General features: G+C 48.5%; 1 protein-coding gene across 1 annotated transcript in view; it reads left to right on the plus strand.

The window, feature by feature from the left end:
* The window catches only part of ADCY2 (adenylate cyclase 2), a 386,829-nt gene that overhangs the window by 353,998 nt on the left and 13,902 nt on the right, over window positions 1-18,929 (plus strand). Inside the window, exons 20-22 of the mRNA XM_026017679.2 lie at window positions 381-539; window positions 10,095-10,241; window positions 11,952-12,059. Of these exons, the coding sequence (XP_025873464.2) occupies window positions 381-539; window positions 10,095-10,241; window positions 11,952-12,059 (414 nt within the window). The remainder of the gene's footprint in view (window positions 1-380; window positions 540-10,094; window positions 10,242-11,951; window positions 12,060-18,929) is intronic.

Consider the following 18,929-nt stretch of genomic DNA (forward strand, 5'->3'; position numbering starts at 1 on the left):
AGGGCGCTCTCTCCACTAATCTATTTCCCATTTTTCATTTATTCATTGTTTATATTCTATTATGCCTCTTCTCAAAAGCCATCTTTTATTAACCTAACTTTGCAAGAAGCTTCCATGTCATTTCCATCACAATCCCCTCCTCTGTCCTGTTCCTGAGGCTGGTTCTTTCCCCAACTTGCTTTTTTTGCAAATGCAGGTGAGGGGTTGGATGGGAGACATTTGGGGGGAGCAGCGGGCTTTGTAGGGAGGGTGACCGTTCTGTATGGGGGTTCTTTTTTTTTCAGTGTTGTTTCATTCTTTTTGTTTTCTCTTTAAAACCTCCACTCTCTGGCAGGACAAGATGCCTATTGTTTCTTTACCTCTGTGTCCTCTTGTAACAGAATGAATATTACTGTAGGTTAGACTTCTTATGGAAGAACAAATTCAAAAAAGAACGGGAGGAGATAGAGACCATGGAGAACCTGAACCGTGTGCTGCTGGAGAACGTGCTGCCCGCACATGTGGCCGAGCATTTCCTGGCCCGGAGCCTGAAGAACGAGGTGGGGTGCCACGGGGCGGTGGGCTGGGGAGGGCCGGGAGGTCTGGCCATGACCTGGAGGCCTGTGGCCCTGCAAACACGGAGTGCTCCACATGTCCACTATCAGCCTGTGTTGGTCCATTTTTGAGAAGATACTGATTGATCACAGAGGCATCAGCTGAGGACAGTGGGTTAGCATCAACCCTGCACCTGTTAGCATGGCGTTTGTTCACAGTTCCTGGCTTTTCTTCCACCCATCCCATGAAGTTTTCAATGTGCAACGTGTGGCCCTGGGGTTCCCAATAAGTCACAAAAGGGGCCTCTCCCTGGTGTGAGGGCCATCGCCCTGACCAGCATGCAATAGAGGCCAAATCAAGAGGCATAATCATAGCAGTGGGTATCATTGCTCCCAGCTTCCCTGAGAGCCTTTAAAGACCTTAGAATTTCAAAGAAAGGGCATAGACAGAATTTAGAAGTTATCCACACAAGAACAGGTCAAAGACTTGGGTCTGCTCACTTGAATGGATAGAAATGGGGATTTCTTGGAGTCTCTGAGGGAACAGATACTTACTTAACTAGAACTAGAAGGATGAGGGTGTCGTTTTAAAGTCGAAATGGCTTATGAAATCAGATGTCATGACGTTTCTTTCACATTCCTGACTTACAAGAGTTGGCAGATGGATTTACAGTGGGAAACTCATGTCTGAGCACCCACTGTGTGCACAGGCCTGTGGTTGGCACCGTGGGTTTTCAGAGATGAGCTGCATTCCCCGTTTGGGGGAGGTCTTCAGCTGGGATCCCCGGAACTTGCAGATGCATGAACTTGCTACTTGATAAGCCCAACCCCCCTGAGGCTAGAGTACAAAGCCATCTCAAGTGAGGAGGCTTGGAGTAGTATTTTCCTGTAGCATATTTCAAGTTGACATTAGGTAGAAAGCGCCAGGCAGTGAGTGAGAAGCTGGACTTTATCGCTGGCTTCCTTCTGGAAGCATGCTGCACGTGGAGAGCCGGTCAGGGTCCCAGAGCAGGTCTGACTGACTGTGGACCGCTCGCTCCTCTGTATCTTCTGCTGCTCTCTGCAGGCGGTAGGGTATTTGGCAGCCTATCTACCTGCTGGTCACAGATAATGAAATCACTGCATCTATTAAGAAGGAGCCATCTGCTTGCAGCAGCAACAGAAAGCATCTTTATGTCGGTATGCCCAGCTATCAGTTCAGCTCATAAGGTCAGCATGTACCTAAGGTTCCCCCTGGCCTCTGGCCAGGCTGGTGCTGGGCCTGGAAGAGAGGTGAAAGAGACCGAGGTGGCCCTGCTGCCTGGAGGGGATGGCATCCTCCTGTCTCCAGGCACTCTAGCAGCATAAATGTTGGAGCCCAGAGGGCCACCACTGTGGGGAAGTGGCTTCTGAAACTGAAAAGAAAGTACTAGAAACTGGCTGGGGGATGGAGGCCGGGGAGGGAAAGAGTGAGAATATTCTGGCTGCAAGAGGCTGCTTCTGGCCAGAAGCATGCCTGGTTCAAGCCCTGCAAAGGGCCCCCAGGGATCAGCCCTACACGTTGGAGACCCCTCCTCATGTCTCCTGACATCCCCCTGGGCCGGACCTGGGAAATCAGTGGATTCTCTGTTTCTCCTTGTCGGGCGGATTTATTCTAAGCAAATGTCTAAACATAGTTGCCTCTTTGGAGAGTATGAGGAACGGCAGGGTGGGCCTGGGAAGATACCCGGAGGTAGGTAGCGTGGACTTGAACCTAGACCACACCTGGACTCTGTCACATGAGCTTGACCTGCTGCATCTGCAGGCTGAGCACCCCCCCCCCCCCACTCATAAAAGGAGAATTGTGCCTGACTTTGCAGTTGCATTGGGTGGGATGTGGGAAATGGCACATCGCATCACCCTGAGCGTCCCCTCCAGATGAGGAGGGCATTTGTCAGGGCAAGACACAGAGTCCCACGTCCACTCGGGTGGGACATAGCTGGCAGGGAAGACAGCGCTAAAGCGGCAGTGCTGGCAGCTGACGTCCACTCATCTATTTCCTGAGTGGCTCTACCGCGTGCCAGGCCATTATGACAACTCCCATGTGCTCCCGAGAGAGGGGCCTTTCTCTTCAAGTCTCATTGGTGCTGCCATTTTAAGAATTGAACACATGCAGGGTCTCCTGTAGGCTTCACCACCCAGGTGGGTCCCTGGGAAAGGACTGTAGTGGGGGCAGGGTGGCCCAGTGGGCTTAGGTCCTGACTCTGGCGCTCCCTCTCTGCGTGGGCATTTGGAGAACTCTTTAGGAACAAAGTAGGAATCATTTCAATAAGTGTGCTCTGTGCTTGATTTCCTCCTTTGTCAGATAAAGAAAGTGAATTCCTTGGGGAGCCTCATCCAAGGCGGCTTCATCCCTGTGTGTCCTTGGAGTAATCCCCAGCTCCCCGGTGGCTCTAAAGGACAGCTCGTTTCTTCCTGCAGGAGACAGAGCCCGGACCCAGGCCGCAGGCAGCCCTGTAGGAAAATTAGCATGTGCTCCATTTCGGAGCCTTTCAAACTCCCTGCCACAGACCTCTCCAGGCTCAAGAGCCGCAGACCCACGTTGGGGAGTCTTGGTTTTGACTCAGGGTCCCGTGATCCCCACACATCATTAGATGATTTTTCTCTAGCTGCTGATTTTGCTCAGGAGGGTGGAGCGATGCACACTGAATCTTAAATTGGGGGCATGGGACCAGTGAGACAGCCCATGACACCGTTGCTTCATTCTGCGCAGCTGTGGGCTGCAAGGTGCTCTGATTTAGGCAGCCAACGCACAACTGTCCTTGGCTGTAACTTTCCGTGCTTTACTGCCAAGGTTTGTCAGTTAGGTTAAATATGGGGGAGCTACACAAGCAGCCACTGTAAGTCTTGAGGATTAAAAACTTTCAGGGAACCCCCCCTTCCCCACATAGGACACCATGCCATCAGAGCAGCCGGCCCTGTCTGCTCAAAGGCAGCATGCTGAACAGGGCAGGTTTTGCTCTGCAGTTTCCGAAGATCAAACGGTGGGTGTAGGAGAGTCTGCTGGTTATGATCCTCCTGGGGAAAATCCTGCATGCCAAACAGAGCTCGCTCGCAGGGCTGAACAAGAAAGAGAATCCCTAACCCACCGTCTAGCAGTTCTGAGCACCCCCATCGTGAGTCTCAGTAGAGGAACTATTATGTTTTGGGGGGGGGTTTCCCTCCCCAAAACTCCTACCAAGGTTACTAGAAGGAGACCTATCTGAGCACACAAGCCATAGCAAAGCCCTGCCTGGTCCTTCTGACATCCTGACCTTGGCTGCCCACCTTTCCTGTCCCAGTCAGACCTGTCCTTGCCTGACCGTCCCCAGACAGAAGCAGCCCTTCCCCAGCTGGGCGAGGGATGATCCCGGCCTCAGCATCCCAGGCCAGCTGGGCCACTGCCGTGTGGCTTCTGCAGCTCAGCAATGAGGGCACGTGTGCTGTGTGACAGCACAGATACTGTCCGGGATCTCGAGTGTCAGAGCCAAGTGGATGCCCCCTGCGTGAGCTCGCTCTCTCCCTAAGGCCCCCTGAGGAGCAGTTCCAGCTCTTGTGAGACGTGCGGTCCCTGGAGAGGGATCTTTCCTGCTGGATCCCTGACCAGGCATGACAGAGTGTGGCCGGCACTGGGGACAAGAGAGCCCTGCACCCAAGAGCAAGGCTGCTAGGAGGGGAGGGATGCTTGCCCTGCCATGCGTGGCTTTTCTGGGCCCCAGGCCAGCCTCCCCTACCTGCTGAGCCCTGCTTGGTGGCTCAGAGCACAGGTCCGGTCCCAGCCTTGGCACTTCTGAGCTGTGGGCCCAGGCCTCCATCCTCTCAGAGGCTACAACTGATTTTAAAAGCAGTAATTCCTGCAAAGCTCTGGGAACAGTGCCTGGCATGCAGACAATACTCAATTTTAGTTATCGTTTAAGCAAATATCTCAGATTTATGCAAAACTGAAGAATCACTGCCCACTGGAATTTATTAATAGCTTCAAGGAAGCCTTTTTCCCGCCCCCCCCCCACCTTTGCATGGCCCCAATGGGATGGAGAACAAACCCAATGTAATCACTTTGCCCTCCTATCCAGCAGCACCTCCTTCCCAGCTCATTTCTGGGGGGTGGGCCGAGCACCCATGCCTTCAGAATGCAGAGACCCAGGGTTACTTTTGGAATTTGGCGGGGACAGGAGCATGCCTTTCACATCCACCGCAAGCATTACCGAGGCATGATTTTCTGGAACAGTCCTTGGAAACATGACCAGGACTCACGTTAACAAAGAGCCTTCCAGCCCACCAGGCGGATGTTCGGAGGAATTGAATTTCCCTTCAGAAGTCAAAAATGATTTAATCACAGTAACAATCCCCGAAAGCTTTGGTTTCGATGAAAACCTGTTCGCTCTGCCTGTGTTCCCGGCATGTGGGCAGAGCCCCTGCTTGGGTCTGCAGGCACCTCTTCCTTCCCTCGGGACCTGAGTGTCGCTGCACACTTCTGCAAGCTTCTCCATCGCCAGCTGCCCAGGGTGTTGACCAGATCCGGGCATCCGGCCATTCAGGCTTAGGGAGAGGGCCCTGTGTGCCTGGACCGGAGCCCTGGAAACTGCCGTGTGGTAACAGGAGCGTTTCAAGAGGCCTCTTGAGCACACATCACAGCTAGCTTTCATCACTTGAAAAGCCGACGTTTTGACCCTTTGCCGAGTCGCCAGGTGGTCAGGATGGCGTGTGATTCTGAGCCAGGTAGCCTTGGTGCGGGAGAGCTGAGACTTGATCAAAACAGGACACAGATGTCACTGTGGGTATGCAGGGACTCACCAGGTGCGAGCCCCCGCCGCCACCGCCTCCAGACAGACCCCTCAGCCAGGTTCCTGTAGACTCAGGCTAGAATGCCACCCGGCTTTCCAGAGCTGCTTTCTAATACTCCCCTGAATAAATTAGGCATTAGATGACAGTTGGGGACACAGGTGCTAAATGGTTAGCACATAGGTCAACTGGGGGGGTGGGTAGCTGTGGGGGATGGGAGGCCCTCCTGCTATAGAATGAATCAGTAGGAGAGAGCACTGATGTGGGAGTTTGGAAACTAAGTGCTCGTGGCAGTTCCAAACTTTTTCTAGGATACCAGGCAGACATGTCCACACCTGGGCCTGAGCAGCACCAATCACACTCTGTTCTCACGTTCTGTTTACTTGCTGTCTCTCCAACTAGACTCTGAGCTCCTTAGAGCACGCTTGTGTTGGTCATCTGAGGGTCCTTAATGTGTGTCCTGAAGCCTAGCAGTCCCCCAGGAGGGAGGGGTGTGTGTGTGTGTGCCTGCGCGTATGCACACCAGATGCTAAAGTGAATTTCAGCCTGTGACACACAGACAGGAGCTCCCATGGTCCAGAAGGGATGCAAAACCGTTTGCTCATTTACAAATGTCCTGCTTGAAAACTGGTTGCATGATTCTCGGCACTCCCCTTCTAGGAAGCATAGGAATGGAGGAGACTGGAGGCCAGAAGAGGGGTGCTAGACAGAGCATAGTGAGAAGTCAGCCCCCTGGGGATCTTCCCTTCACCTCTGGCCTTCTCCATGGGCCAGAACCTAGCATGTCTATGCTTGGGGCACTGAGTGGTGTCCTGGGAAAACCCCTACCTCTAGGGGACACACAGGTGATAGGCAGGTCCCTGACCAGCGTAAACTGCAGAGGGTAGGGGCGGATTGAAATGTCTGGGCTGGGGCAGCCCAGGGGACTCAGGGGTTTAGCACCGCCTTCAGCCCAGGGCGTGATCCTGGAGACCCGGGATTGAGTCCCACATCAGGCTCCCTACATGGAGCCTGCTTCTCCCTCTGCCTGTGTCTCTGCCTCTGTCTCTCTGTGTTTCTCATGAGTAAATAAAATAATAATAATAATAATAAAAAGTTTAAAAAAATGAAATGTCTGGGCTGAGAGAGTTAGGGCTGCAGGTGGGGATGTAATGGGACTGTTGGGCCATGTGAGGGCAAAGGATGCTAAACATTGCTCAGGGACAGAGCAAGGGAAAGACAGTTGGCATAGGGTTCTCTGAGATTCTGCTTTACAGAGCCACCTGGCGGGGTGAACAGGCCCCAGCAGAGAATAGCCAGAGAGCCTGGGGCAGAGAGTGGTCACGAGCAGGACAGAGTGTACTGTCCACAGCAGGGGAACCTCAGGTGGTATGTTCATGGATGGAGGCAGCAGCAGGGAGTCTTCAAATAACCTATGGCAACATCCACCAGGTGTGAGTGCCAGGAGAGCATGATGCAGTCAGCGGAGCACTTTCCTGCTCCATCAGACACTCCCTTCTCTCCCTGTCCTGCACCCCTGGGTGTTTGGAAAGCCTGACTGAGAAAGCTGGGGAGGGTCAAAGTAGAAGCATGAGTAGAGCAAGTATAGAAGCCAGTCATGCCCCCTCCCTCACCCTGCAGACCTCCCTGTGCAGCAGGGCCTGTGCTGTGGAGGGAGAAGAGCCACACATTCAGCCAGGTTCCGAGTTTTGACCACTTGTTGGGCTGGGCACTTTATTGACAAGAGGACTTGAAGTGACAGTGAAGTCATCCAAGAGTGACAGGAAGTCATGGAGTTGCCCCAAGTCTTTGTTCAAGGTTGGGTTGGGGAGGAGAAGCACTGGTCTCAGCAAACTAAAAGGGACAGTGGGCACAGAGATCCCGTTGTGTTGTAATTAAAATTAAAGTAATTAAAAAGTAATTAAAAAATTACTTGAGCTTGTTTGGCAGAGTGGTTACATGTGAGCGGATGTTGAAAGCTCATTTCTAAGCTCATTTCTAACTGCAAAGCTCGATGATACCTTCTGGCAGCAGTGTGCCCAAGAAGAGTCACCCATTCTAGACTTTGAATTCCAGAATCTCCTCAAAGGCTGCCCACTTGCCCTACCCCCATTGCCAGATCCTGTGGAAATATGAGACAAGCTCAGGTCATCAGCCAATCAATCAGCTTGTGGTCCTCTCTGACCCCAAGCCCAACCCAAAGACCTGAGGGAACCTTTCATGAGTTTAGGGTATGACTCTAAGCCCTGCACTTTTCACTGGCTCCAGAGAATTTATGAAGCTTGCCATTGGTGAAGTTTCCCTGTTCCTCAAGAATAGTCCTTGAGCCCTGAATCAGGGACCAGGGGACCAGAGATCCATGTTTATCCTTGGTTTTTCTCCAAAGGTTCCAACTGGCTGATCTGTAGCAAGTGGGTGAGCGAGCAGTTTGCAGCCCAGCCCCCAGCAGCACTCACCACCTACAGAGTGCCCGACCAGGACTCCAGAGTTCAGTCCTATGACAGTCCTATGGCCCCTAGGCCAGCTGGGAACCTTGGTGTGTCACCCAGCTCCTCTGACTTTCCATTTCCTCATTTAGCCCATGGTTCTTAACCAAGGCTGCACAGCAGAATAACCTGTGGACCTTTTCCAAAAGATGCACATGCTTGGAGCCAACCCCAGATGACATTTGGTCAGGAGGAGACCCACTGGGGACTGTCCCATGCATTCCTATTTGAGGACAGCAGAATGAGATAATGTGTCAGACTCCTTTCAATAAATAGACTTTGTTCTATTAGATTCCAAACCAGTGTAGTTAAAATGGACCCTCATCTAAACTATCAGTTGGTTCAGTCTTGCGTTTCATTGTCTCCCATTCCCTCACACCCTTAAAGACCTCAGGGGTGGGGGGAGAGAAAGGTAATGTGACATGACCTGATTGGAAGCCCATACCAGCCCTGAATCCAGGTGGCATGGCCTGTGGTCATCTGGAGATGCAAGTTGAAGTGTCAAGTGCAGTGTTTGTAAGAGTGAACTCTGCATCAGACTTGGTAACTGCCCTGTGCCTTAGTCTCCTCTTCTGTACATTGAGAGTAATAGCACCAGTCAGAGGCTTGTGGTCAGGGTCAAGTTAATGCCTGTGGAGTGTTCAGAGGTGCCCTCCTGCCAGGCAGCAGGCGCCGAGTCAGTGCTGACCATTACCAGCCTTACTCTTGTCATCATCATTGGTCCCCGGGTAGTCACCCTGGCCAGTGTCAGCAGACAGTGGGGAGACGTAGGTACAGAAAACCTTTCCTTCTCTTGTCAGATGTGCTTCTTTTCCTGAGGAGCAGGGAAGTCAGGGAAATTTATATTTCTTTTTTAAAACTGGCATTTTTAACTAGAACAGGCTTCTAGGGGGGTCTCTCTCCCCTGGACTCTCCAGCTTAGTCAGCATTACTAGAGCGTACGCTTGGTGGTCACACATGCCACACGTTGTCTTCCCAGTTCTTCACAAAAACAACTTCTCAGAGAGACAAAGTACAGGTCTGTGCAATGAGCCAGCTCAACTGTATTGAGAGCCAAGTAGAAAAGAAGAACCTTGATACTATTGTTCATGTATTTTGTAAAGATTGTGACGCAGTAGCAGAAGGCATTACAGGGTGATTGGCCCTGAAAACAGGAAGCCAACATGAGTCTAGCTTTTCCAGGAAGTGGATGTGGCCTTCCTTGGGTCACCATTGCCCTGATGTGTTTGTTATGAGACCTCAGGGGAGAATGGTTCTTCTGAGAGGCCACAAGCCTTGGAGTTATAGCGCTGTTGAAGTGCTCTCTCCCTGCCGAGGGATTCATCTGGGTGCCCAGGAGAGCGGAGCTCACTATAACATCCATGCAGAGTGGATTCCCTCACCCTACCAGGCACACAGGAAGCCCCAGCACCAGCATCCTTCCTCCACTTGGAGGTCGGCCATCTTGTCTAACAGAATGTTCCTCATGTTCCCTGGTGGGGGGGTGTTTCCCACACCGTACTGCACCCACCATGGCACCTGGCCATCCTGCCCATGTTGAGCCACCTGAAGGCCCTGACGAGCCAGCACCAGTGGGAGGACAGCTCCTCACACCCATGACCAGCCCCTTTCTTTCTGAAACCATCATCAAACTTGGAGGTTGTATGTTGAAAACATTATGGAAACACCTTAAAGTTGCATTTAAAAGACATCATAATTTTACTCGTGTCTGTGGATGAAGAACTGCGAGCGTCTTTCTATTTAAAAAACAAAAGGCTATCTTGAATAGATAGTGTTGGTGTTTGATTCTGTGTGAATAAGTTACCTGGGGAGTTGCACTGGTTCTTTCTGGTGTAATTATGAAGTACCTCGATGGGTTTCATCTCCTCCTTTCAGGAGACACTAAAGAATAAACGGTATAAATGCAAAGGATGTAGCCATAGAAGTAATTTTAGGCCAATATAGTAGTTTGGGAGATGATTTTATTTGCCTTCCATTGCTTAAAGAATGCTTCTTTCCTTAGCCAGAAGTCTGTGATTCCTTGTAATGGTCTAAGGTAGAGATCACAGAGAGGTTTTACCAGAAGGACACTTCTGTTAGCTGGTAGTGGCCATGGAAGCACTGTGCTGAGGTCTCAGAGCCTGCATCCTGCTTCTCAGAAGCCTTCGCTCGCCATCAATGGCCAGGGTCTAGAATGGGCTTTGGGCTGGCTAGGAGCAGGTGGATTAGGGTGCTGGGGGATTTCCTCACTGACTCTAGCGTAAAGAAACACTTGCCCTAAGTGTGTATTTACTGAAAAGGTTTCCTGGTGCTCAGCTCTTCTTTTCCTCCTGGGCAGGACTTATACCACCAATCCTATGACTGTGTCTGCGTCATGTTTGCCTCCATTCCGGATTTCAAAGAATTCTACACAGAATCAGATGTGAACAAGGAGGGTTTGGAATGCCTTCGGCTCCTGAATGAGATCATTGCCGACTTTGATGATGTAGGTACTTGTAGCCCCCATCCAACGCTTCAGCGTTCTTATGGCCATTGCATTTAAAGTGAGTCCCATCTGGTGGCATGTCTTATGTCTTTTGGTGTAATTTGTGGTAGCCAACTAAAAATTAAAGCCTTTTGCTCTGTTACGGTACTTGACTAATTTTGGAACAATAGATTTTATTTGTGAGATAGTATGAGCCCTAGAAACAAGTACCAAAATCAGTATCAATAAAATGGCTTTCCAGTGTTCTCATGAATTTTCTCAAAAAGCTTGATCTCCAAGGAAAACATGTGCTTATCTCTTGATATAAAAAGAGATAATGTATTTATCATAGTAGATTATTGGCATCTCTACCTCGGCGTACTCCAAGGTTAGATATCAGCTTGAACTGTGTGGGGATGACATGTTTTATTATTTAAAAAGCAGTATGTCTGAAGAATAATATATTTTAGAAGGGACAAAGTATATGTTTCAGAATTTGAAATGTGTGTCATTTTTCAATTTCCAATATGCTGCCTACATAGAGAATAATGTGTTTTGTTTTCTGGTGAGAACAAACACACCTATGGTTTTAAGAATGTTGCTGCTATATCATTCTTATAAATATCAAGCAAAATATAGCAAAATTGACATATGTGAACATAGGTTATCATGATTCATGGAACTTTGAAATACAGAGATGAAATTATTTGTGTGCTATGATGGTTACAGGCCAGCCTTCTAAATGTCTAGTGTGACTTGTGCATTTCTCTGTTACCACCATTGTCATCAGGAGGTTGACTCAAAACTTATGGTGAAGTAATGGCAACTAGAGATCCCTACCCATTTGCCTAATTCCTAGTGAGAACTGCAGACAGGAGCAGTGTTACAGCTGCTCCTCACTCAAATAAATGTTCCCCAGTACTGACAGGTGAGTGGCAGTGCTCTTTTGGGTTGGATTGGCTCATGGATATGTGGTGCAGGGATTTGCTAATCTACCTTAGACACTCTGGCATGGAATCTTGAAAGAAGCTCCTCAGAAAGCAGGAATAAGATGTTCCCAGTCTTCACTTGGTACCAATGTCCTCCTGAGCTGATAGGACCTTCCAGAGTTTTCTTCTCCTCTCTCTACCCCTTCTCTTTCCTACAGCGTCTGCTCTTATTTTTACCTATTCTTCATCCCACTTCAAGTCCTAATGTATTTGATGGGGAAGAGGCCTGTAGGAAGCTGGTAACTGGTACCAGAAATTGGGACAAGAAATATTCAGGTCAGAGCTAATGGGGGGAGCCATTCTAGATCATGATTCCTTTTACATCTAGAGCTCAGAGGCAAAAGCCAGTTCTCAGCACTGTAATTGGTCATAAATCACCTTCACCATGCAAGGAAGACCTCCCTCACTGAATCATACTTTTCTGTTTAGGCCTTTCAAACACAGAATTGGGAAATTTATTTGAGGCGATTGTCACCTGCATCATAATCTATCCTAGTTCCTTCACTAGCAGATTTTAAAAGGTAATTCATGTTAATTGGAAATAAATCATTATACTGCACTGCCTTCCAAGGACACACTCTGTGGAATGTATAAAGTGTTCTTTCTCAACAAAGCCCAAGGTCAAAATGTGAATAAACAGTGGTTGAAATAAGTCATATTCCCATTACTGTGAACAAGAATTTGAGAGTGTCTTTAGAAAGTGTACCCAGTGAGTAACAGAATGCTTGTCATTGCTTTACAGCTGCTGTCCAAGCCAAAATTCAGTGGAGTTGAAAAGATCAAGACCATTGGCAGCACATACATGGCAGCGACCGGTCTGAGCGCCGTGCCTAGCCAGGAGCATGCCCAGGTACAGATGTGTCGGCCACACAACAGCACTCTGAGCCTCAGCTCCACCCATAGATCATCCCTGGAGTCTAAACGACCATGCACTGCCTCATATACTCATACCATGTGCACAACCTAAAACCTCAGTGATTACAACCTTATGAAAAGAAGAAGAGAATTCCAGAGGCTTCTGAGGGTCTATTCACAGAACTTCTTTCTCGAGTCAACAGGGGTAGGAAAAAACAACCAATCTGGTAGCTGCTTGATACTAGATAAATATACAAGAAAGTAGAAGATTAGGGCTGTTTATTTTAGGATGACGCATTAAAAGATGGCTTCTGGCCTTTTGATTAAAAACAGTGTGGTCAAAAACCAAGCTGACCACCTAGAAATTAGATTGAAAGGTGGTTTGGGCAAAACTGAATGTCTTCATTCAATTAACTATAGTTTTGAAGGGGTTTTCTGTTGTGTTTTGCTTTTGTGTGTGTGCATAGGTGTATAGATATGCTTATGTAGCTTGTGATTCAATGAAAAAGCCCCCCCCACACACACACACTTCCTTTTAGGGCAGTGGGCTCCCTGATGGCACCAGTACAGGTTTGCTACAAGGCAAGGTGGTGGGTGCAACTCAGAGGAACAGAACTTACCAGAGCACAGCTTGCTGTAGGCAGGCCGATTCCTCCCAAGAAAAGAAGGGCTGAACCCATATGCTCTGCTCCCTCTCCCACACCCACCTCCCACAGACTGGATGGAGTGAGAGAGGGACAGAGAAACAGCATGCTAAACAGAGCTCCCTCTGCTCTTTTTCCTCAATATTCACGGGCAGAGACTGAAACGTCAACCATCTGACTCAAAGTTAATGCTAGCAGTTTTCCAAGTGAATGGGGCAATATGTATTCCATTTGCTCTTCTCCTTAGGTATTTGCTTCCAAATTATTACTTTTTAATGGGTAGGCATTACTTTAGTAATAAGGAAAAGTAAAATAAGTGAGAAATAAAAGAAACCTTAGAAGAACCTTATCTTGGATTCTGAGCCGTGCCCTGAGGAGTCCTCTTGTTGCCAGAGGTAAAAGGAAGAACGTGTAGCCCTGTAGACATGGTATTGTGTATTTTTAATGGTTGGATTGGATTTTTATTAACAGAACATCATAGAATTTGAAAAGCTATTGGAAGATTGTAAAATAGCAGTAGGAAAATGTATATAACATTATTCTAAGTCCCTTTTAAGTGCCATAATGATACCAAAAACAGAATGATGAGAATTTTATTTTCTTGGCTTTAATGAAAGCACATCTATACTTTTTGAGCACCTTTAAAGTTATGGGACAAGTTAGTCACTAAAGAAGTAACATAAAATCTTACAAATGGGAAGGGACATTTCTCCTTTTGCCTCAGGCTGTGAGGTGTTGAGCACTTGCTGTCTCAGTCAGCCAGGGCCGCCACAATAGAACGCTGTGGGCTGAGGGGCTCAAAGAGCACACATTGGTTGTCTCATGGTTCTGGAGGCTGGAAGTCCCGGATGGGATTCCTGCAGACTATAGGTGCTGGTGAACTCTCTTCTGGCTGGTCCATGGCCCCCTTCTTACTGTGTCCTCGCATGGTGGAGAGAGAGAAAAGATCTTGGTGGGGGGAGGGTTTTAAGGCTTCAAGATAGGAGGTTTGGTGGAGGAACGATTGATTCCACATACTTATATTTAAAATGTTGATATTTTAGTTCATTCTGGATTTTTCTGCTTTAATTTTTATTTTCAAAATATTGCATTAGCATGTCATGTATCATGGTTGTCATGCTTTTTTGCTGCCTCCTGAAATTCTGTGCCTAAGGGGAGTCCCTTACTCACCTTGCCTAATCCCAGCTCTGCTTCTGAGGCCTCTCCAGCCAGTCTCCCCTACTAGGCCACTTAGGGCACTTGACCTGATCATGCCCACTCCAGACCTCAGGTCACCCATAGCCACCTACAGATTCCTTGGTGGGGTCCCAGAGCAGAGATTTTCAGAGGTGCCGCTGCCTGAAGACCCATTCAGCATCAGTGCATGGGGTGGCCTGTCCCCCATTGTCCCCGAAGCCCTCATGTGTCTGCGTGTCCTGCCTGTCAGACTCTGTCTCCTCCAGATCCATTCCTCAGGGTCTCTCCCTTCCCACGGGCACACCCTGTGGCCTGAGAGGCCTCATCCACCGCCTTCGCTCTGCACCTCCGCCTCCTCACCAACACCCACACCAGAAACCCCACTCTTGAAGATCAAGAAGCACTCCCAGATTCTAGAATCCAGGTCCAGTTGTGTGCTCCGACGCTCATTCTCGGAGTCCTGCCCTCGGCCTCTGGTCCAGCTGGTGGTCACCTTCACCCAGAAGTCCCTCCTCCTTCTTTGGTCCTTCACTTGGCTGCCTGCTGCCTGCGGTGCCTCTCTGCGGAACACGTTCGTGTTCTTCCCCTGACACTTCCTCTTGGTCAGGGGCCTCACCTAAGACTCCATCCATGATCCATCCCCTCTGCATCGTCAGCCCCGGCCAGCACCATCATCTGCCATCCTGCCCATGGGCCAAGCCTACATGTCCAGCTCTCCGTGGCCAGCCTCATCTTCTTCCTTTCCTCCCTCCTCCCCAAAACAGAGCCCCAGTCATCCCCGTGTCTCTGAAGATGGGGCTGGAAATCCCCATTGCCACTAGTTTTCCTGGGTGGTTCTGATGTGCAAGGAAGACACCCTGACCTGAGGAACCTTGCCTTGTTTCTCATCCACTACCCAGATGATAGGAGGTGCCATGTCTGATGTGTTCCCCAAAATCCCCGGCAGGGGGCAGTGTGCACAGAAATGACCTGGGTTTGTTCAGTGGAGCACATGCCCACCTTACTGCCCAGAACAGCATTTCACTTCCTTCCTTCTGTTTTACAAACCTGCTACTTGGGGTATAAACCCTCTTCTTTTTCCCCTGATATTTGTGAGCACTGACAAAATGCCTCCTTAGCCTGCTTTTAACAAACCTAAGAGATTCCCATGTCACAGCTGGAAAAGGAGAAACTGAGGCACAGCAGTGTGGTAACTTGCCCAAGGTCACAGAGAGGACAAGCAGCGACAGGGCAGGGCTGCCCTGAGGCCAGGAGCTCTGGTGCTGCTCCATCAGCCCCTTCACCAACCCCTCCCGCACGTGCTCACATCTGTACCCAGTTAGGATCTGCACAATTAAGTCACTGCTGCTTCCTGCCTGACCTTAGCACACCTTTGCTGTCCAGCATGCCCCATCCCTCCTGCCCTCCTCAGCCGCAGCCATCAGACTGGCCTTCTTAGCTACCCTTGAGCTGCTTCCTGACTCCTTACCAGGCACCACGGTTCATAAGTGATTATTTACCTGACGCTGGAGTGACTTTCAAGTGAGACCACTCATGATTTACTGTAACAGCTAAGCTTCCTACACCCCGAGATCCTTACATAAATAAAGTGGTGAGCCTGCCCATTTCCTAAGGCTATTGGGAAGACTGCATTAATATGCAAAATACTCCGTGGCCTGAGCAGGTAATAAAAATGCTAATAGCCCTAATAATCAGTTGTGACTTGTACACTGTTTTGCATATTGATACCATTGCTACCTCCAGTAGAACAGCTATAAGGGTTTGGGATATAAATGTAATATGATACGTCGTATGTCCAGGTGGAGAGTTTACTCAAAATGAGCCATTTTGGTGTAGGGCATTTAATTAGATCTTACTAAGGTCACCCTAGAAATATTTTGAAGTGCAGTACAAGTCTTCTGCAAGCAACGTACCTTATGTTTGATTGGGGTGGGGGGATGGTAACGCCCTTGATGCATATCAATGTGGACATTTTATTTTTATAAGAGATGAGTGTCTCTTCTGCCTTTTGTAACCTAGCTAGCTGTATCCTACCTACTTATTTTTCTAGTTATAAGCCAAGAAACCTTTCTGTTTATTGTTCCGCCAAATATTTAGTTTGGCAACAAAAGACATTCAATATTTGCAAAATATATTGAGTTTATCAAGGATTAATGTGCTTTTCTTAAACCCAAGAAGAGGCAAAGGTATCTGGATAAAAAGCCTTTGCAAATGTAGCTCTTATTCATAGGTCCTCCCCATTTTCTCCCAGTGGGAGCAGCATACTTACCCACGGGAACACAGACACATAGAAGCCTGTCAACACCTAGCCAGAGCGGGGCTTTTATGTCTGCCTTTGTTTTGCTTCGTTTGTATTTCTTAAATGAAACAGTGCGTTCTAATTTTAAGCTTGCAGACAACATGACTAAATGGTTGGTTGCATTATGCATAACAACTGACTGTTGTTTTTCAAAGAAGCAGGCGCTTGTCAAAAAGTGAAATGTTAGACTGAGAAAGGGCTGGCGTTCTAACCCCACTCACACTTCCATGAACCATGTGCTGTGCTGGAAGCCTCTGGTCAGCAGCCCTCCCCTCCACTGCCAGGACCCCACCTGCTTCCAGGCCGGAGCTGCAACTCCTGCTTGTTCCTTGCCTTGGCCTTCACACTTGAAGCCGTGAGAGCAAATTGTGGTTAAAAGTATTTTTTCTTGACTTACAGAGTATTAGTTTTAGACAAAGGACATTCCACCAAAAAAAAAAACTATCATTTCCAGGGCACCTGGGTGGCTTAGTGGTTGAGCATCTGCCGTCAGCTCAGGTCATGATCCTGGGGTCCTGGGATAGAGTCCCACGTCAGGCTCCCTGCATGGTTATCATCAGGGATGAAGTTCAGGTAGATAATCTACCAATTTTCAAGAGAAGCTGGAAATGATAGTTTTTTTTTAATATTTTATTCATTTATTCATGAGAGACCCAGAGAGAGAGGCAGAGACACAGGCAGAGGGAGAAGCTTCTCCTGAAAATTGGTAGATTATCTACCTGAACTTCATCCCTGATGATAATCATCATCAGCTGGAACACAGAAGCAGCTGGTTCTTTTTTAGACCTGGCTTGTCCACAGTGCGCCTCCTCACCACTCCGTCTGGCCTCGCTAGCCTCACCGCACACTGGAAGCTCAGCACTCAAGCCCTGAGAGGCTCTAGGGGCCCTATCATAGAGGAAGTCCATCCTTTGTGCCCTAGTCAAGGATCACGGTTTCTCTAGTCTTGGCAGTTGTGTACAGGGTTCTGATCTTTTTCAAACAAATATTATTAAGAACTTTAGTAAGTTGAACCCAGAACACAAGAAGGAAAACATTCATTCAGATTCATGCCTTGATTATATTATTGGTGTAATAAGCCCTTCCTCTGGCTCTTATTCACAGACTCAAGTACATTGATACCCATGGCCAGCAACACTTTGAGAAGAAATAATTTGTCATACCAGAAAAAAAAAATGGGGGGGGGGCCCGCGGGGGACAGAGAGGCACGTGGTGGCTGGCAGGAATATTTTACTCATCACCGTGGTATGAGGACTAGTGCTTTCCAAAATTTTTATAAAGCAGGTGTCTTCTTACTCTTTTGAATTACTCAATGTAATTATTGATTTGTTTTATGTAAAAATTACCTGATTTTAAAAACATTTAAAAATAAGTTTAGTATTTTATTTTAGTCATTATAAAATAATTATTATTTTTTAAATTTTACTAAAAAACAAATCCAACAGCAGACCCAGGGCTGTAGGTTGAGAATAGTTACTAAACTTTTTGTCCCATCTGGTTCTTGCTGAGTTTGACCTGGAGAGATACCGCTGCTGCTAGCATAAATGTTTCTCCTTTATTCAGCTCCCTCCCTCCCCCAAATCAAATCCCAGGCCCCATGTGATCCACCCATGAGATGGATTCCTATACTCACTCACCCAGTGTATTAGCAAAATGGAGCTGCCAACCAAGCAATGGACAATAAACATTTCCCATCTGCATTCACTGACTCAGGTTAATGGTTCTGTGTCTGGCTTGGCTGTTCTAGATTTTACTTAGCTAGTAGGACATCCAGCAGAGGTTTCCTCTCCCCACTCTGGTAAGTGCCAGGTACTTGCCAGTGACTGGCCCTCGGTAGCAGCACTGCCCCCCGCACAGCCCGGAGTTTGCAGTCTGGGAAAATCATGTGCGCAGACACTTTCAATGCCAGGTGACGTGGAGAGTATCTGAGAATATTGGAGACATCTTAGCACAGGCTGCCCTAATAAACTGCCAGAGACTGGGTGACAGACAGCAACCCTTTATTTCCCACAGCTCTGGAGGCTGGTGTGTCCAAGACCAGGGCACCCTCAGATCAGGTGTCTGGCGAGCACCCTCTTATCCGTTTGTCGATGGTGTTCTTCTTGCCGTGGGTCACGGGTGGAAGCAAGCTCTCCCCGGCCCCTTCTTGTAAGGGCACCATTCAGGAGGGCTCCCCCCACATGACCTAACCACTCCCTAAAGCCCCACCTCCTAATCCATCCAACACAGTGGGGATCAGGCTTCACCATATGAATTTTGAAGGTGCACATTCAGCGCACAGTGGAGGGACCCTGCCAGACTGACTAGGGAGGAAGTGAGGAGTCACGCTGAGACCTGCCGCCGTTTCATGGTAGCTAAAGCACATTTTGAAACTAATAACCATAGTTTCCTTTCCTGGAAAAGGAGAAAATAGTTTGGGTCTCTGCTGAAATGAAAAAGCAGTGCCCTGGTGCATTGTACTTTTGTACAAACTCCAGCGCTCCCGTGATGTGTTGTAAGCAGAGAGAAATCTCCTCCTGCTTTCATGCTACTGACAGGAACCTGAAAACTGAGAGAAATGAAGCTATGGCTCTGCACTAAATATACAGAGAATCTCAAAGACACAGGAAGCGTCAGACACTTTGGTCATTGTCAGAGCCGTACATCCCTGTAGGTTGCTCAGTGTGTGCAAAGGGAGAATGTTCTAAACTGGGTCCTAAGACAGCTTCTGACTGGCATTTCCTCCTAGATGCTTTCTGTGTCCAGC

Source organism: Vulpes vulpes, chromosome 3, assembly GCF_048418805.1.
Source record: "Vulpes vulpes isolate BD-2025 chromosome 3, VulVul3, whole genome shotgun sequence".
Classification (NCBI taxonomy): Eukaryota; Metazoa; Chordata; class Mammalia; order Carnivora; family Canidae; genus Vulpes; species Vulpes vulpes.